The 21,226-nt window shown below is 38.4% G+C and overlaps 1 protein-coding gene and 1 long non-coding RNA gene across 5 annotated transcripts in view; one reads left to right on the top strand and one right to left on the bottom strand.

The window, feature by feature from the left end:
• si:ch1073-357b18.4 (uncharacterized protein LOC797129 homolog) overlaps window positions 1–21,226 on the bottom strand; it is a 39,363-nt gene that overhangs the window by 3,036 nt on the left and 15,101 nt on the right. The window contains exon 1 of one of the 4 annotated variants that reach the window (XM_051914961.1): window positions 1,292–1,786. The exons of 2 other annotated variants lie outside the window; for them this stretch is intronic. Coding sequence is in view for 1 of the 2 variants with exons in the window: in XM_051914960.1 (XP_051770920.1) it covers window positions 905–1,052 (148 nt within the window). In the remaining variant the exon portion in view is untranslated. Of the gene's footprint in view, window positions 1–904; window positions 1,146–1,291; window positions 1,787–21,226 lie in introns of those variants that run through there. One more of the 4 variants, XM_051914960.1, reaches the window with a different exon arrangement.
• On the top strand, window positions 946–12,117 carry LOC127523847 (uncharacterized). Its single transcript, XR_007932956.1, has 4 exons — window positions 946–1,087; window positions 11,220–11,326; window positions 11,512–11,820; window positions 11,922–12,117. It is a non-coding gene; the product is annotated as an uncharacterized LOC127523847 (long non-coding RNA).

The raw sequence follows: 21,226 nt of genomic DNA, 5'->3' as shown, positions 1-21,226 counted from the left end.
AGCTTATGAAGCTTTTGCAGACTATCAGAGTTGGAGAATCATTAATTGCTGTTTACATTAATTTCCCGTCACAGTTTATATTCATGTTTAAATGACATTAAAATTCAAAGTAATCACTTTGGTTATCTAAAATACTTTTCAAATGTAACTGTAATTTGAATACCACCCATTTAAAATGTAATTGTAATGAAATACAGTCAAATTTTGTATTTTAAATACGTAACTAAGTTATTTCGTTACACCCTAACCCCGCTTGGAGGTATTTGGATCCAAGCCATGAACCAAACCAAACAGTTGAACCTAAATGAATCTAAACATTAAGAAGTGTGTTTGTTTGTTTGTTTGTTTGTTTAAAGAAGGGATTAGCTACTCATCCCATGAAGCACTGCAATCGATGTGATCAAATAAGAAAACTCAATATAAAATGATTGATTTATAGACATTTACTTAAAAGTAATATATATTTTATGTTTACAGCAAAACATTAAATTTATACAACTATATAAGTTGTTTTAAGAGTGTAGGGAAACTGACTTGATTACATAGTTTGCAATGAGATTTTCTGGCAAAGCAACAACGACTTCTCCGATTGGTAGAACTCTCTTAAGAATTATGGGTAGTGCAGTTCTTTATTATTATTTTTTAATGAAGCTAAAAATCACACTGCCTTGTGCAGAGGTAGATAGATACTATCGCTGAACAACTTTTGATATTTTGGTAGGTCTGTCTTGAAATGTTTATATGTTATGCTTATAACATTTCTCCGTGAAGAAATTAATTAGTTCAAGTCTAATTAAGTGTCTATATTGAGCATACAGTATCCAACTTCACTAAAAGATGCAGTCAAATGCTTAAACAGTGAGAGGATTTATTAAAACTGGACGAAATCCAGCGATAGACTCACAGAGCAGAACCGAAGCTGCGGCCTCGAGCTGTGACGCTCGCGCAGAACAGGAGCCTGCAGGCGCGGCGCTGGTAGTTGTGAGGTCATCATCGCATAACGGCACGCAACTCGCTGCAGACGACTGATTTCTGAGAGGAGTGCCCATCATTACACCGCAGTGTGAGACCCAAGGACTTACAAGAGGTGAGTGTTCACTGACACTAGCAGACGCGCTAAACCTTGTGAAGTTTCACAACTTTCCTGGGCAGAGATCAGTAAAATCCTGCTCACATTTTGAGCTACTTTCAGTACACCATGACGGAATTTGTAGAGAAATGATTTGGCCAGTGCAATCCGAACGACGCTTTATAAAGATTTAAGATCAAGTGTAATGGCTGCGCTCCTCACCATGTAACTGCGCAACTCTGCTGCGCGTGTGTCTCCCGCCATTGGCTGCTGGTCGCCTGCGTCACACGCAGTCTCTGCAGACGCACATCGCAGACGACGACACTAAATATGCGCGGTCTTTGACCTGTGAGATAATTCATTATTGTAAGATCTTTACTTTGTACTCAGCCTGAAAGCTTGTACAAAACGGGGGTCGTTATAGAAAATTAGACAATTTTTGCGATTAATCAAGCATGCATCTCTCGGTGTTTAGTGTTTAGTCAGCCATACAGCTACATTTTAAATGGTTCCAGTTTAGTCACATTAGCTTGCAGGGCTTGCAGTAAGTCGTGTCTTGGTTATTTCCTTTACTCCGCAAATGTTAAGAATCAGAACTTTTATATTAATCAAAAAGTTGTTACTTCTAGGTTTAAATAATTGGAGGTAGATTTCGTTGTTTATTTGGTGCAATAACATAAGAACTGTATTTACCTCCAGATGGCGATGTTGAATAATTGTGTCATTTAACTGAGCGAAAACTTGGACCAAAAGAATTGTAGTATACAGGTGCTGGTCATATAATTAGAATATCGTGAAAAAGTTCATTTTTTTATTGTAAATTATTTTAAAAAATGAAACTTTCATATATTCTAGATTCCCTACATGTAAAGTAAAACATTTCAAAAGTTTTTTTTTGTAAATTTGTTGATTAGAGCGTACAGCTAATGAAAGTCCAAAATCCAGTATCTCAAAATATTAGAATATTTACATTTGAGTTTCATTAAATGACCATCCCTACAGTATAAAATCCAGGTATCTTTTGTTTTTTGAAACCACACTAATGGGGAAGACTGCTGACTTGGCAATGGTCCAGGAGACAATCATTGACACCCTCCACAAAGAGAGTAAGTCACAGAAGGTCATTACTGAATGGGGTGGCTGTTTACAGAGTGAAATATCAAAGCATATTAAATGCAAAGTTGACTGGAAGGAAGAAATTGGGTAGGCAAAGGTGCACAAGCAACAGGGATGACCGCAAGCTTGACAATACTGTCAAGTAAAGCCGATTCAAACACTTGGGAGAGCTTCACAATGAGTAGAATGAAGCCGGAGTCAGCACATCAAGAGTCACCACACTCAGACATCTTCAGGAAAAGGACTACCAAGCCACTTCTGAACCAGAGACAATGTCAGAAGCATCTTACCTGGGCTAAGGAGAAAAAGAACTGGACAGTGAACAGTGGTCGAAAGTCCTCTTTTCAGATAAAAGTCAATTTTGCATTTCATGTTGAAATCATGGTCCCAGAGTCTGAAGGAAGACTGGAGAGGCACAGAATCCAAACTGCTTGAAGTCTAGTGTGAAGTTTCTGAAGTCAATAATGATTTGGGGGGGGCGTGACGTCTGCTGGTGTTGGTCCATTGTGTTTTATCAAGTGCAAAGTCAATGCAGCCATCTTCCAGGAGATTTTGAAGCACTTTATGCTTCCATCTGCTGACAAGCTTTATGGAGATGCTGATTTCCTTTTCCAGCAGGACTTTAGCACCTGCCCACAGTGCAAAAACCACTTCCAAGTGGTTTGCTGACCATGATATTACTGTGCTTTATTGGCCAGCCAATATGCCTGACCTGAATCTATGGGATATTTTCAAGAGAAAGATGAGAAACAGTCGATCCAACAATATACAGATGATCTGAAGGCTCAATAGTGCCTCAGCAGTGCCACAGGCTGATCACTTCCATGCCACACTTCACTGATGCAGTAATTTGGGCTAGGAGCAAGTCATTTGCTGTAATATGTCCTGCCGATCAAGTATTGAGTGCACAAAAGAACATACTTTAAAGAACTTTAACTTTTCTGTTTTGCAAATCCATTTTTTGATTGATTTTAGGAAATATTCTAATATTTTGAAATACTGGATTTTGGACTTTCATGAGCTGTACGCTCTAATCATCAAAATTTAAAAAAAAAACTTTTGAAATGTTTTACTTTACATGTAGGGAATCTAGAATACATGAAAGTTTCATTTTTAAAAATAATTTATAATAAAAAAATGAACTTTTTGATGATATTCTAATTATATGACCAGCACCTGTATATACTACAATTCTTTTGGTCCAAGTTTTCGCTCAGTTAAATGACACAATTATCCTAAATCCTAAATATGAATTACACAATAAAATTATGATTATTTACTGTACTAACTGCTTTTAGTTGTGTTTTTCACACAGCTAGCACAAAGCATGTCCCAAAAGAAGCCTTTTTTGTTTACATATTCCTGTTTGTTTTCACTAATTATGGCTAGGGGTGCAAACTTTGGTTGCCTGGCTGGAGTGACATTTTTAATTTCATATTAATGCAAATTACCCAAATACTTAAACCTGAACTTGTACTAAATGCACATTTTAAAACTGTCCCTATTAAAGGTGCAGTAAGTGATTTATGAGAATATTGATATTTGAAATCACCAAAACACACCCCTATCCAAAAGGATCACACCCCTATCTTGATAGCCCCGCCCCCAAATTCACAAACACTATGCAACACAGGTACATCCCCCATCATGAGAGGACACGCCCCTTACTGCTGATTGGCTACAGGTTTGTTTTGGTGCTCGGTCAGATATACTTTTAACAGTGTTTTTCAGAAATTGCTTAATGCACCTTTAACTTTACCTACCATGTAACGTGCAGTAGCTAGCTAGCTTATTTTTGTATGCTCTACATTGTGAGACAAAAATATCACAGTATATAGTATATTGGCTACGTATTAGGGCTGCACGATTATGACAAAAATCATAATTGTCGATTATTCCCTTGAAATTGTAATTGTGACTATTAATTACGATTATCATAATTTACACTGAATGATGTTTTAAATAGCTTTATACCATTGTTTGAAGCAACTGCATGTCATATTTTTATATAAAAGAGAAAAAAATAATAATAATAATAATAAGCTGAAAACACTTCCTGAAATGTTTTTATTGCTTTTCTATAGCAGTAAGCTTCAAATGTCAAGTGTGCATTGGTTTGGTTTCTTTAAAAAAAAAAAACGGAAAAAACGGAAAAAAAACCCCACATGGGCCATTTTGCTGGTTGCATTCGCGCCGCCAGCAGGAACTCTGAAGTGACGTAAACTGCGCTTGTTGTTGTGACTTTCATTTTGACGGCGCTGAGAACAGCTCAGCCAGAGCCCGAGCACACATTGCTCACATTCTCCGTCTTCATTAGTTTACGATCTGTTTAACAGTCCTGTCTAATAAGCTATTAGATAGAACTGTTATTCAAAGAAAGTGGATATAGAATATATGAAAAAGTGTTTGTTTGCTGTGTTGTTGATGCCCAATGTGGCTAGCTGAGCAGAAATACATAATCATGTTTTGCTTGGTCTGCTCAAAGTCGCACTGGATTTTCTTCTTAGTGTAAGGTTGAGAGATCCATCTATCACTGTTTTCATGTTTGTAGAGTTAGTTCGTGGAGTAAATATATAGGCTGTGTACACGGCTTTTTACAAATGGCGGGTGCTGGTGTTTCGCATGCGTTCGACCAATCAGCGTACACTTACAGCACTGCTAGTTCTTTTTGTGCTGGGTTAGACCTTTTACACTCTGAAGTAGCCGTGATTCGCCTCTCACAATGTAACATGCTCTAAACACACCTCTTAAGCACACAGAATAATGTAAGAGGATTATTTTTTGTATCCGCGCCTTTGAGCGATTGCAAAATCGTGGCAACCTTCACGAGTTTACACGTACATGAAATCAAATAAAGTAATTTGTAGAGTAATTTATGCGTATTTGGCGTGGTGTCCAAGGGAGGGCTCCAAGCTCGGAATTTGGCCCGAACCCAGAGTACAATCTAAGTGTTAACAAGTCGACAGTAGAATGTTCTATAAGAACGCATACATTCAGTCCTCTGAATACAGTAACATTTGTTTATTTTTCCTGTGGGGCCAAAGTGTAAGGGATTTAATAAGATCCAATTACAGTTACTGTTATAAAAACATAATAAAGAATGATATTGATATTGTATTTCTTGTGTAAATTTTATGATACTTGTAAATGCATATTTTAGTCTAAATTATTGTGCTCATTTCTGTTCCGTTTGTTTTTAAGTTACAGCTATTGTGCGGTTTGGTTATACATGTTAATGTCAGCTGTAGCGAAATGGAAATATAGACATAATTGTAATGTAAGTTATGTGCTGGAGAAAGCATTTCCCGATTACATTAAACACTGTCAAATTAAACTCCCCTTAATGCCCATTGAAGTTCAAGACACACCGTGACCTTTTCCTAATGTGGTTTACTCAGTAGCCACTGCCATTTTTTAAAGGTATCTTTTATCTTACAAACTCCTTTTTTGCTGCTGTAAGTGACATTACTGACAGAATATTACCACATATTCAACTAATCCACAACAAAATTATTATTTGTAACACTGGAAAATTCACCCATCTGGCTGTTGACAGCTATGTAGTCACTTTGCAAAGTGCATAAAACTGATAAAAATTGCATCACGCGGATAGACAAAGTATACTTTGGACTTAATATATTATTGGCATGGAGTGTTAGAGACCAGCCTATCCAGTCATCTCTCATTCTTTTGGGAATATCTGGTCTCTCTTTCCCCATGGATACAGAACACAAGTTCCATTGGCATGATCTGTCCTCTCCTCTGTCTGGAGTATAAAGGGGTGGCGTCGGGTACAATCATATTGCTATTCTGTTCAATTAAACTTGTATGGTTATTTCATAGTTCTTTGCCCAGAGGGAGCAAATTCCAAACACATCACAGTTCCACGGATCAGATAACCTGCAGAACCCCAAGAACAACAGCTGCTCTGGCACTTTAACCCTGATATTGTTTTGTCTTCATTTGTCACTCTGTCCTTAAATCGTTAAACTCGTTTTTTCTTAGAACTGGATGTTGCGTGTTTTTGTTTCCCCCAGATGCTCTTGACTGTGTCACTGGCCAAATTAAACACACAAAACTAACTTGTTAATTTGAAATGAAGCACGGATGTCATTTGAACATCATGTGTTTATGTGAGAGGCACATCGTGACTCACTGTGATGACTTTTGTTATGCTTAGTATGGCTCAGTTTCCACAGAAACATCGATATGTTGCTGTTAATAATGACATCGGCGAACCTGCTTTGAATCCCCGAAGCTTAACTGTAATTGGAAAAATGGGAAATGATATTGCTTGTTAAAGTGCATGTAGCTGTGATTAACAGAGAATGATGCAATTATCCATGCAGCACATAACCGTGGGTTGACTTATAACAATCAAATCACCTACAGTCAAATATGAGTAGGCTTTGTGAGGCGTTTATGAGCCCAGAAAAGACCAAACATGCCAAACATGTTTTACCAACTGCTCTGAACAAGTCATCTTCCATAATTCTGTAATTCTGTTCAGCCTTCTGAGGATTTTACAGAGCTTGTAGGGAAAGCTGAACATTGAGTGGCCGTTCGCAATGGCATTTTGTTCTCAGCAGGTACAGAAGTATATGATGAGCTAATGCCACATGGGAATTTGCCCTTTTAGTATGTGATCTACTTCTCTTGCTGTTCTTCTGCTCTCTGTGTGTTCAGGACGAGTTCAGCACTCTCAAGGAAACTAAACATTTGACTAGGACTCAAGGCTTGTTGTTGTCTTCTTATTTGTAAGTAACTTTAGATAAAAGCATCTAAATGATAATGTGCAGTGATACTATCGGATGCATCGGCATTATATTCAAATAGTTAGAAATGTCATGAAAATCATTAAAGAACATTCAGTAACACTTTAAAATAAGATTCAATTAATTTCCATTATAACACATTAGATATGATTGTAGCAGGAGAGACGAGGATCTATTAGCAAACAGTCTTTATTTCATGAACACACAAAAACAAAGATAATCCAAACATGAAGACAGAGGGAAAACAGGAGACACAACAGCTTTACAACAGAAGTATAAACACAACGACAGACATACAAGGACTGAAACACTGGGGTGTAAATACATTGGGTAACAAGAGGCTAACAATGAACAGGGGAAGGTAATAAGTTGTCATGGTGACTAACAATGGTAGCTATGGAAACTAAGGTAAACAGGAACTAAATCCTAGGAACAACACAGAAGAATATCAAAATAAAAGTCCTGAACCATAAAACACAGGGAATCGTGACAATGATTAACTACTAATGAACAACTTTTTTACAGCATTTATTAATTTAGGGTATAGTTTCATAAATATTTTATTTTGTACTATGATAGTACATTTTGTATCATATATTTTACAGTATAATTGTTACATTTGGGGGCCATTTACATGACACTGTTTTCAGCTAAAAATGGAAAACTTTTTAATGCTTTTTGGCCGTTCATTTACACTACAGCTGCGTTTTGGTGGCCTGAAAATGCAAACTTTTGAAAACAGGTTTCAAAGTGCAAGTTTTTGAAAATGATCTGGATCTGTGAAAATGGTGATGATATGCACACGCGTATTACGTGTTCAGTCTATAGGCAGAGTGCTCTGTAAAAGAATGTGTATGTGCACATGCGCATAGTCTTTCTTTACAAAGTGACATCACAAACTACTGGCCTGACATGCACAATACAGCGTTTTTAGTCGTTTTCACGGATCCGTGTGAACGGGGATCGTTTTGACAGCGTTGTCAGCGATATTAAGAAAAATGTTTCAGTTTGTTTGTTTTTTTATATCATTGTTGTGTAAACGCCCCCTTAGCCTGTGTTTGAGTAGTTTTTCCAGTGTTTCCTGTTCTGTTTTCTTTTGTTTGCTTGGTTACTCATTGTTTGATTACAATCCTGTTTCTCGTTTCCTTTCAGTGATTATCCTTTGTATTTATATCCCTCAGTTTGTAGCGTTGGCTGTCCGTTCTCCTCAGTTTTATTGTGGTTGTTCTGTCCGTGTGTAGAGAGTTTCTAGTATCCTGAGTATTTTGTTGTTTTGATTTTTGGGATTAATAAAAGACTGCTGCACTTTTCTCATTCCTGCATCAACCACAGCATGACAACAATAGTATGTTTTTTTTTGTTTTTGTTTTTTTAATTATACTATTGTTCATTGCTGTTTCATGTTTGTTCTTTATACTGTACCTAATTTAAATTAACTTGTAATGTTAAAAATGTATAAGTATTTGTAGAAATGAGCATTAATAAAGATCAGTAAATGCTGTCAAAATATTGTTCATTGTTATGTCATGTATTGCATTAAAGGGTTAACCACCCAAAAATGATCATTCATCATCATTTACTGCCCTCGTGTTGTTCCTGTATGACTGACTTTCTTCTGTGGAACACAAAAGAAGATATTTTGAAGAATGTCGGGCCCAAATAACATGCATTGACTTCCATTCATTGTATGGACCAATAAACACTTGAGACATTTCTCAAAATATCTTCTTTTGTGCTCCACAGAAGAAAGAAAGTCACAGGTTTGGAATGACACGAAGGCAAGTAAATTATGACAGTATTTTTTATTTTTTGGTGAATTATCCCCTTAACTTATGTTAATAGGAAGAACCTTTTGAGTGTTACTGAAAATTCTATAGGCTGTTTTATACTGTATATTTTCTAGACAGACCTCGCTCAGTCTCTTCACGGCCCTTTGAATGAAATTCCTGGATTTAGATGATTACTCAGACTTTGGCTCTGTGAAACCTTCAGGATTTCCTCAGATTTTCCCTAGAGTGTGTTATATCTTTCTGAAAGCATGCCTCTGTCAGCCTCCATTTCAGTTCATACAATATGGATAAGATGCAACAAAGGAGATCATCCTTGCTTTTTTCCTCTTCTTTCAATCAATCCATCAGCGCTCCTCCTTCCATGATAGTTCTCGCCCACGTGTTCCTACAGAACTGGGCTAATTACCCATCAGCAGCATCCAAGCCTTTCGTCATGACTAGTTTGTGCTGTAGATGCTGTGGAGAATCGAAGACTCTCACACTCCCCAGCCAGTCTGTACGGCCACGACTGTGCTTTAAACAGACTCGTAAGCAGATGAAAAGTACATTTCCCCCTTATAGTGCATTTATCATTTGTTCAGTGGCTGAGATGCAATGGTAAGTTGGCACAAATGGCACCAGACCGGGTGACAGGTGGAGCTGTAGGCAGAGCTCAGTGTGTCGTACCTCGCCGGGCACCAGTGAGTCATCGCACTAATGTCAGGTGACCAGACATATGGCATCCTCTCACTGCTGTAATGCTCCTCGGGTTCATCTGATAGGCAACATTAATTTCCTATGCTCTTTTCACACAATTTATCACAAAAATGAGTTTCTATAGATCCAAGTGCTGGTTTTAATGTGTTTACTACTCCTCTTCATTTCTCTCCTTCTCTCACTCTCCCTGGGCTCCCCTCTCCTTGTTCATTCTGCATTGAGTCACCTACAACATCCATTAGAGGGGGATTTTCATAGTTATTGAATGGGACCCTGCAGGCTACACTTTGCTTCCCACGACATGGACCTCAACCCCACATTGGAAGGAGAGAAAATACATACAGCTAATAGTGCAAGCTATGCATGAACTCATATGTTGCATATAGACAGCTGCACAAGTTTAACGCATGCAGAGCTCACACAAGAAGCCCTGTATTTTTACACTGAAATACACTTCAGTTGCTTCTTCAAGAAATGCTTCTTTGACCAAATGTTCTTGTAATTTGTGTAATTTCTCTATTTGTGCAGAACGTGATCCAGAAAATCAGATCACATTGTTCTTACTCTGTGCTCGTTGCATTGAATCCCCCAGTTTGGTACTCGTGGTTGTATAAATAGAAGCAAGTATATAATTAGCCACATGGACTGCAGATGTTGAACATCTTCATCAAAAAGCTTCTCTCAGATAAACAGCTCTCCTTTTGTGCATCATGGTCCATTTGGCGATGTGTGTTATGTTGTTTTGTGCCTAGAATGAATTGTTTTTTCTTTGAGTGTTGATGTGGAGAGAGTACATGCTACTATTAATATACATTAACTAAATGAATAGATTTGCTAAATGAGAGACAGGTTTTTTATTTAAAATAGAAACAAATGCAAAACAATTTTCTGAATATATATATAATCAATCACATAAGTTCTGTCATTAAACTCTACATGGCGCAGGCTGGTCCTTAACTCAATCTGCTTGCAATCACATGATTCTCTAAAGGGCACAGCTGATTGGTTCCTGCTGTATCAGTAGCCAATGAGATCGCTGCGCAACCTTCAAATACTTGGTCAGTGTTTGCTGTAGCAGTTGCACCGCGCTTTCAGAAACCCTCCACCTTCCCCAGCTCCACCTGTATAAATCTTCTACGGGTTATGTATGTATGGGTTATGTATGCTGTATTGTACAGCAGCAGCATGTCTTTCTCGCTCACAGCAGCGTGTCGTGTGTGTATTGGTAGTAGCAAGTCTCTGTACTTGCTCTGAAGCAGCAGCGTAGCAGATTTATTCCGCCAAGACCAAACATATCAACATTGTCATATCCATTACAATGCCAAACACTCAGAGACCTTTCATTACAGCAATATATAAATCTATATAGTCTTGCATTGTCTTGGCTGTGTGCTTAGGGTGATTGTCTTGTTGGAAGGTGAACCTGAGCACTCATGTCCAATCAACGGAATTTGCCACAAATTTTTCTGGTGAACCAGAGAAAGGGATACACCTGATCTAAATTTCAAATGTCAAAGCAAAGGGTCTGAATACTTATATTAGTGTGATATTTCAGTTTTTTTTTTTCATTAACAAATTTGCAAATTTATGACAATACTGATTTTTGCTTTGTCATTATGGGGTATGGAGTCTAATTTGAAACATTTTAGCATAAGACTGCAATATTATAAAATGTGCAAAAGAATGAAAGGATCTGAATAATTTCTGAAACCATTGTAGATCCAATCTTTTTGTCTGGCCATTCTATCCATTTTTTTCCTTCTTATTTTCCAGTGTGAGATGTGGCTTTGTTTTAACTCCACCTTAAATGTCCAGCAGCTTCCCACAGTCTTTTCTTCACTATTGCAGACGAAGTTCAAACTGTTCAACAAGGTTTCCAGGTGAGACATTTAAATTCTATTGCAACTGCAAACTTCATTAAGGAGTACAATCATTGTTCATTAGTTCGTTCATTCATTCATTTTGTTCGTTCATTCATTCATTCATTCATTCGTTTGTTCATTCCAGGGCTTGTTGTTTTGTCTTTTGAATTCAGTGAATTCAAACATTTTATATGTATTTATAGAAAAAGAAAGACCAAAAGCATGAGAGGGCAGGAGACGAGCATGAATGTAGGTGGCATACGCTGTGGATATATCAGCATCATCAATAACACTCGTGTTTGGAGCTCTCTCAAACCATCTGCCATCATGAGAAAGGCAGCCAATCGGACGGCTCCGACCAGCCCTCTGCTCTCATTGGCTCCTCCCTGGCCCTCGGCTCTGTAGACTACAGTCAGCTCTGCTAGCAAAACAGACAATGTGCTGCTGCTACAAGCAGGGGAGACTCAACAAATGCAACAGAACAAGGAACACATCGCAGCCTGAGAGAGGAAGTGAGTAAACCTGTCATCTTGGCATATAATGATTGCATGACTCTCCTGTTCTCTTCCAGCTCTATATATAGATCACTGCCAGAAATATCCCTCCTTCCCAGGCAAATGCTCACTCCTGAAACAGCCAGCAGGAGGAGGAACAGCAACCAGAAAAGACGTCAGCGGAGACAGTCAGAAGGTCAGTGAGATGGGCTGCTCTTCTGGCCGCTTGCCCTGCCAGCCTCCAGCCTCCACACAGCTGGCAACGCTGGACCCCGACTGCAGCCTGTCCCACGATGGCACGAGCCCGATGGCTGCAGCCAAAGCACCGGAGGACCTCTCCACTCTGGAGCGGCTGGCCCAGGCCACCGGAGGCACGGAGAAGTCCTGGTACCGCTGCGTCTTTCCCTTCGGGGTCATCTCGCTGGTGATCGGCATGGCGGGCACCGGCGTCACGTTCACCTTCAACACGCTGCCCCAGACTCGAGTGGTTTCCCTGGTGCTGCTGGTCGTGGGCTTCGTCATGCTGCTGATAGCGGCTGCCTGCTGGAAGGTGCACCGGTCTCGCAGGAGAGAAAAGAAGGAGGGCGGCATCTTCAGCTCAGAGCAGTGCACTCTATGAGATGCACTTAACAAAGGCAGAAGTTTTTCTGCTGTTCTGGAAAAAAAAAAAAAAGACCTTATCTGCTGGCTCAGTTTGAGGGTAAGTTGTCTGTAACATCTCCTCACTTTCACTGACGGCCTGTGGAAACATTTTTGTGACAGTACACAGGCAAATGCATTTTATGACTCATGTTTCTATTGGGTAAAAATCATAAAGAAACAAGGACCATGGAGGAGCTCTGTGTGTGTCAGTTTAGAGATTGGTTGGGTCATTGGAGAAACAGGAGAGTCCCTGATAATGCTGCAACTTTCCCTGCTTTCATCTTGAGGATTTTATGAAAGGAGGATGCAAAAGAAAATCATGTAAATCTCTGTACAACTGACTGCAGGTCAGTAAAGGAAGGCTTTTGTGAGGGATATGAATGACAGCTACTTAATATGTTACATGTACATCATGTATGATTAAGTCACATGCAGTTTGCAGTGAGTTCCAGGACTGACTTTTATTTAATTTGATTATTTATTTATTTATTTATGCCAAGTCAAATGTATTAGGACAAGATCATGTGAACTTATGTTTTGCATGACAGATGAACAGCATTTATTTGTTTCATATTTTAGTATGATTAGAGTGAAATTTGTGCACTGTTACATATTTGTGTTGCATCACAGAAGTGTTTCTGAAGTTCCAGACTGTTATTTTGCTATTACCTATTGCTTTGTCTGTCAAGTGACTGCAAAGTGAAATCTGAGCACATGAAAATGTTCCTATATGTCCTTGCATGTATTTCTGTAAACCTGTGTGTGTTTTTGGGAGTAATAAATGATTTCTCCTGCACACTGTAGCTAACTCTAGGGACATCAGATCAATCAGATCATATCTACTGACATCTTAGCAGCAAACCAGTGTCAGCCAACTAAATGTGAAGTAGAAAAAGCTAAACAAGAACCTGATTTACTGACATGTGAAAAGTGGTACATTTAGAATATGCTGCATATGTGAAAATGATCAGTATTTCGGTTCAGTACTTCGAATCTATTTGCACTGTTTATGTATTTCAGCTTTGGTGTGTTTAGGGAGTTTAAAGCTGTGTTTGATCTTTTGCTATGTACTGTAAATTTGGTCTTATATATGTTATATATTTTTATGATACGTATTTTTTGTATATTTTTCTGTGAGAAGAATTGCCAGCTGTTTGTATGTGTTTTCTGAGTGCCTGTATTTTAACAGTAGATATTTTTGTATCACCCACCACTAGGTTTTGTGAAGAAAAAACGTTTTCATTTTTAAAAAGTCGTATTAATTTTCTGTCCAAAAGGCGTTTTATGTGCATGGTGACAGATACCCCTAAAATCACTTTAAGTGAAAATATTTCTGCTTTCTGAAACAGAAGGGACTCGTGTTTCGGCAGTCTTGAGTCTGATGTGACAGTATCTGTGATTTTACCCTTACAGGCAAGAGGGAATAGGGAGAGAGAGAGAAAAAAGAAAAAATCAGTGGTGAGAGGGAGGTAGAGTAGTGGTTGGGTGGGTTGGAGGATTCATTAAGAAAAAAACGTCAGGAAGCAGCACTACGTGCTCGGAATAAAATAAGTGGGAGAGGAGAGCTGTGGCAGACACTGCGACGTCAAAAACCAGCCTCAGAGAAGGTGCTGCGTGACTCATTTGACAAACATGTATTCTTCGCATTTTTGATTATGCACCCATTTTCAACCCTTGCATTTGGGGCAAGTAGCACAGTTGACTGTGAAATACTAGGTATCTAAAAAAACAACTGTGTAGTATGACTCATTATGAGAGATGCTGTGATACAGATTATGATTCTGGAATGATTAGACGAATCATGGACATTCACTTTTAGAGACAGATCTACCTCGTTCATAATATACCAGCCCAGCACTCTGATGTTAATCAGACATCATTTCTTCTCATCCAGCTGAAAGTATGCAAGATATTTTTAACTATAAGACTGTACAGTTGCTTAAACTAAGATGAATTCTCACAGATTGAAATGACACTCCCTGTATTTCACTTTCTATTCTGTTTCAGCCCTTTATTTTGAGGCAGATATACATTAGAGTTTTGCATATTGTTTGTGTGCATCTTATTGTCAGTAGATGTATTTATACTTTCGTTTTTGGATTATCAAAAGAATTGTATTAAATGGAAGAATGCAACGTGTATTCAAGCTTTGTCAATTTCAGTCTTGACGACTCCAATAAGCCAGGACTATTGTATTAGCATCTGGAATCCAATGTGCCGAAGTTCAGACAAATGCCACCATTCGGAAAATTACTGTATATAACACCCAGAAAAACACCTGCACTTTAACACTGTTGAAATAATGCTGTTTTGAACATTGTAGTGTTTGGGTTAGGTTTAGAGTTTGGATTGACAGCATATTAATCAAATTACCACTCAAATCTTCCATCGGACACTGTGCCTATCCATGCATTAATGAGAAGAAGTTAATGCGCAGTGTGTCCCATTTTAGCAACCTCCTGTTGTCAGTTTATTTATTTTGCATATATATATTTTTTAAATATTGTTAAAATTGCTAAATATCTATATTGTAGAACAACCAACATACATACATATACATCAAGTACAGCTGAAAGAGTTGAGCAGTGACATTCAGAGAGGCAGATGACAGTCAAAGAGATTAATTAGGCGCTAATATTGCAGCGTATCTACACTTACTGTCATCTGTGGCCTCTGACTCACTGTTCCAGCATCTCAGCTAATTAGCAGGCATTGATTACATGGTTAACTGCACAGCGAGGGCGGCAAGAGCCATGTAACATCCTTGCCATTGCGCTCCATGTGCCACGGGTTATGCAATATCTACAGACACAGTCCATAAAACTGGTGCCAAAACCCAAGGGGAGTTTTGAAGACTTGGTTACATGATGGGCTAATTCATAATTAAAGCTGATTATTTAACTGTGATAGCAGTAACCTTTAAGTTTTTTAGATATTTAAAGTTATTTTAAGGTACATTTTAATAGGTAATATTTTCAAAATGGTTGCTTGCTTTTCTTCCTCAAACAAGTTTATATAATATATTAAATCCCCAAATGTGACAGTTACTGTTAAGATGAGACTGAAATGGACATAATTGGACAAAAAAGGAACGTTTAAAATAAATAAACCAGAAAGAAAATAATTGAAAGTAAAATAAATAAATAAAATAAAATAAGAAATATTATGAAATATGAGATCAAATACTATATAAAAAGCATGTTATGAATGTGTAGAAGGAAACTGCATTACAGATGCACCTCTGTCACCTTCAATATGTTTATGGATTTGATGACTTAAGAAAAGTCAGAAAAGGGGGGAAATATTAATTATCATAGCTGAACAGTTAATGCTAAATAGTGCATATTAAGATACACAAAATATTATTGCATTGCCATAGTTATTTTTGAAGTAATGTAAAAAAAAATAGAACCCCTTGAACTTGAAGAAACGTATTATTATTAATATGAGAATATTTAACGAGTTTGTTTGCCCATATAATCTTTAGGATATTAGGTTAGCTAATTTGGCTTGCTGTCCACTGATGAGGGGCTCGATGAAGCAGCTTCAACTCAAGCTCTGATATACCCCCCAAAGAGAATAAATATAAGATATGATTACATAGGGCAAGGTACCTGAGATGAAGGTGGAGTTTGGGGAGGTGGAGGGATGCTGGAACAGCTGAGACTGAAGAAAGGTAAGCAGCTGCTTATATATTCTGGCTGTTGATTGGAAGATTAGATGGGCTCGCTCCTCCCTAAATTACGTTTAGGATCTTCACTTAACAAGTTCGATTGCCCATATAATCTTTAGGGTATTAGGTTAACTAATTTGGCTTGCTGTCCAAAAAGTGCAGAATAAATTTGGGACAGCAAGTTGGATTTAGCATGGTCGAAAATGCTTAAGGATTTAAAGTATACAGGATACCCAGACGCTTAATGCTTGATACCACCCAAAAGGATTGAAAATTTGAAGCGGTATGAAGAATAGAGGTGAGAGATGCCGAGTGGCACTAGTGTTTCCTACGCCGGGACACAGGATTGCTCCTGTCTGTCTGTCCTAACTCGATTGCTCCTGTCTGCCTCGCTGCTCAGATTGGTTTGCGTCTGTAACTGCGTATAGCTTTGTTTTGAATCTCTTACTTTTATTCATTGTTGCTTATTTTTTTTATTACCTTATATGTAATACTGCCTACCACACTAATCTGACGTCGCTAGCTTGTAATATTTGAATCTAAATCGCTGTTACAACGCATTTGCAGCGCTAGCTTGTTAACTTGTTAACAGTCGCTCGCGCGCTCCTTTTTCAACGCGTTCTTCAAACAGCTGTGGTAAGTCGGATCAGTCTACAAACGCGGTGAGTCATGTCATCCTCTCCCAGCATTGCTACCTGTTCCATTTGCCACATGTTTACCATAGCTCTCTCTGTCAGCGACGAGGGATTTACATGTCATAAATGTAGGGAAATAGTCAGGCTGACAGAGAGAATCTCAGAATTAGAGACACGCATCCAAACTTTAATCGAGGATAGTAAGAATGCAAGGGCTTTAGATACTGTTTTGGATGCGACTAGCTTAGTGAACTCTGTACATTGTTCGGTTCCGGCTGTAGAGCCCGCGCAGCAGGGCACTTGGGTAACGGTGAGGCGGCCTAGCCGCGGAAAACACCACTCTTCCGTTCCAATAAGAACATCAAACAGGTTCTCCCCACTCAGTGATACACCCACTGAGAATCCTGTTGAAAGTGCCCTAGTTATTGGCGATTCTATTACACGGAACGTGAAAATAGAGACACCAGCCACCATAGTCACATGTTTGCCGGGAGCCAGAGCACCTGACATCAAAGCAAATTTAAAAGTGCTGGCTAATGCTAATCGTAAATACTCTAAGATTATTATTCACGTCGGCACTAATGATGTTTGACTTCGCCAGTCGGAGATCACTAAAATTAACATTAAAGAGGTGTGTGAACTCGCAAGTACAATGTCAGGAGAAGTAATTTGCTCTGGCCCCCTTCCTGTTCGTCGGAGTGATGAGATAGTTAGCAGATTATCATCACTCAATGGCTGGCTGTCTAAGTGGTGTCCGCAAAATAATATAGGTTTCATAGATAATTGGAAAAGTTTTTGGGGCAGACCTGACCTGTTAAAAAGAGATGGTATTCATCCCTCCCGGGATGGTGCTGCTCTTCTCTCTAGTAATATGGCACATAGTCTTAGAACTGAAACATGACAAACTGGGGCCCAGGTCAGAAAGCAGACAGACTGGCTAAACAGACCGTCTGCTAGCTGCCTCACGTTACAGAAGTCAGAAAATTCAGATAACTCTCAACACATAGAAACTCTTACACCTAGATATTTTCAAATAGAGACTGTGTCTGTACCCCGAATTAGTAAAAACAAAAAACTTCCAAACCCATTTAATGGTAAAAATTTAATTGATGTTCAACAAATAAAAAATAGAGATAATAATGCTAAACAAATGATAAAACTCGGGTTGTTAAATATTAGATCCCTTTCTTCAAAATCACTTATTGTTAATGATATTATCAAAGATAATAATCTAGATGTGCTGTGTTTGACAGAAACTTGGCTAAAACCGGACGATTACATTACTTTAAATGAGTCTAGTCCTCATGGTTATGATTATCGACACAATGCCCGTCAGAAAGGCAAAGGGGGAGGTGTTGCTGTAATCTATAGTAATATTTACAGTATTAGTCAGAAGTCTTTCAAATATAATTCCTTCGAAACTATGGTACTTTACGTAACATTATGTAAGTTGACATTTGTGCTGGCTACTGTATACAGGCCACCAGGACACAATACAGACTTTATCAAAGAATTTGCTGACTTTCTATCAGAGTTAGTACTAGCTGCAGATAAAGTCCTTGTTGTTGGTGATTTTATTATTCATGTAGATAATAAAAAAGACGCATTAGGATTGGCATTTGCAGATATTCTAAACTCTATTGGTGTTAGACAACATGTGTCAGGACCCACTCATTGTCGTAATCATACTTTAGATCTAATATTGTCACATGGAATCGATATTGATGCTGTTGAAATTCTGCAGCAGAGTGACGACATCTCAGATCATTATCTAGTCTCGTGTATACTACATTTAGTCAAGGCGGCTAAACTGCCTCCATGCCATAAATATGGTAGAACCATCACTTCTACCACTAAAGATTGCTTTATAAATAATCTTCCTGATCATTTTCATCGCCTTAGCATACCAGACAGCTTAGAAGACCTCGATGTTGCAACAGAAACTATTGCCTCTGTCTTTTCCAGCACATTAGACTCAGTTGCTACTTTGCGTTTAAAAAAGATTAAGGAAATTAATCCAATGCCATGGTACAATGACCACACTCGGGCCCTAAAGTTAGCAGCCAGAAAAATGGAGCGCAGCTGGAAGAAATCAAAACTAGAAGTATTTCGTATTTCGTGGAGAGAGAGAATGATTGAGTACAGAAAGGCCTTAAAATCTGCTAGATCTGCCTATTTTTCAAAACTCTTAGAAGAAAATAAACACAACCCTAGGTATTTATTTGATACAGTGGCTAAATTAACAAGAAATAAAGCTTCAACTTCTGATGTTTCCAAAGAGCACAGCAGTAATGACTTTATGAACTTCTTTACTTGCAAGATTGATAATATTAGAGAAAAAATAATAACCATGCAACCGTCTACTACAGTATCGTGTCAGATAGTGCATTGTAGTGTCCCTGAGGAAAAATTCAATTCATTTACTGCTTTAGGAGAGGAAGAATTGTCTAAACTTGTTAAATCATCAAAATCAACAACATGTATGTTAGACCCTATACCGACTAAGCTATTGAAAGAAATGCTTCCAGAGGTCATAGACCCTCTTCTCAATATCGTCAATTCATCTTTATCATTAGGATACGTACCAAAAACTTTTAAGCTGGCTATTATTAAACCTCTTATTAAAAAACCACAACTTGATCCTAGAGAATTAGTCAATTACAGGCCGATCTCAAATCTCACTTTTCTGTCAAAAATACTAGAAAAGGCAGTATCATCACAGCTATGTTCCTTTTTAGAAAGAAATGGTATCTGTGAGGATTTCCAGTCAGGATTTAGACCGTACCATAGTACTGAGACTGCTCTCATTAGAGTTACTAATGATTTGCTCTTATCATCAGATCGTGGTTGTATCTCTCTATTAGTGTTACTGGATCTTAGTGCTGCATTTGACACTATTGATCACAATATTCTTTTAAATAGACTCGAAAATTATGTTGGCATTAGTGGAATTGCATTGTCATGGTTCAAATCATACTTATCTGACCGTTATCAGTTTGTAGTAGTAAACGAAGACATGTCATATCGATCACAAGTTCAATATGGAGTACCACAAGGCTCAGTACTAGGACCGTTACTGTTCACTCTGTACATGCTACCCTTGGGAGATATCATTAGGAAGCATGGCGTTAGTTTTCACTGTTACGCTGATGATACTCAGCTCTATATTTCTTCGCGCCCTGACGAAACTTACCAATTCACAAAATTAACGGAATGCATAGCTGATATAAAAAATTGGATGACCAGTAATTTCCTACTACTAAATTCAGAAAAAACAGAGATTCTAATTTTTGGACCAAAAACTTCTTCACGTAATAACCTAGAATACTGTCTAACACTTGATGGCTGCTCTGTTAAGTCTTCGTCGTCAGTTAGGAACCTGGGTGTGCTCTTTGATACCAATCTTTCATTTGAAGGCCATGTTACTAGCATCTGTAAAACCGCATTCTTCCATCTTAAAAATATATCTAAACTACGACATATGCTCTCAATGAAAAATGCAGAACAGTTAGTCCATGCGTTCATGACCTCAAGGCTAGATTACTGTAATGCTCTACTGGGTGGTTGTTCTGCTCGCCTGATAAATAAACTACAGCTCGTACAAAATGCAGCAGCTAGAGTTCTTACTAGAACCAGGAAGTATGACCATATTAGCCCAGTTCTGTCAACACTGCATTGGCTTCCTGTTAAACATCATATAGATTTTAAAATCTTGCTAATTACTTACAAAGCACTAAATGGTTTAGCTCCCCAGTACCTGAGCGAGCTCCTAATTCATTATAGTCCTTCACGTCTATTGCGATCTCAGAATTCAGGCCAGCTGATAATACCTAGAATATCAAAATCAACCGCAGGCGGTAGATCCTTCTCCTATTTGGCACCTAAACTCTGGAACAATCTTCCTAGCATTGTTCGGGAAGCAGACACACTCTGTCAGTTTAAATCTAGACTAAAAACGCATCTCTTTAACCTGGCATACACATAACACATTACCAATTTATATTTCCAAATCTGTTAAAGGATTATTAGGCTGCATAAATTAGGTCAGCCGGAACCGGGAACACTTCCTATAACACCTGATGTACTCGTTACATCAGAAGAAGAATGGCATCTACGCTAATATTAGTCTTTCTGTTTATCCCGAGGTTCACCGTAGTCAACCGGATCCGGGCCGTATCCAGGTGAGACCAAGGACCTGCACCTTGACACGACCACAACGCAGCCCTGAAGTATCAGCAGAGATTGAGTCAACTAGATCATCCACTGTGAAGGCCTCATCGACACGACAGCCACGACACAGTTCCTCAACAACCGTCCATACCGGCGTGATGAATACGATCCTCAATTGGATGGAACTGAAATAAATACTTTTATTGTTGCGATCCTATTGGACTTATGATAGCAACCTGAATTGTAACAAAGCACTGTTGGCCAGAGGAGAACTGGCACCCCGACTAAGCCTGGTTTCTCCCAA

This window comes from Ctenopharyngodon idella, chromosome 12 (assembly GCF_019924925.1).
Source record: "Ctenopharyngodon idella isolate HZGC_01 chromosome 12, HZGC01, whole genome shotgun sequence".
In the NCBI taxonomy this organism is placed as follows: Eukaryota; Metazoa; Chordata; class Actinopteri; order Cypriniformes; family Xenocyprididae; genus Ctenopharyngodon; species Ctenopharyngodon idella.
Note: the sequence above shows the minus strand (reverse complement) of the source record. Positions and strands in the feature narration are given on the sequence as shown.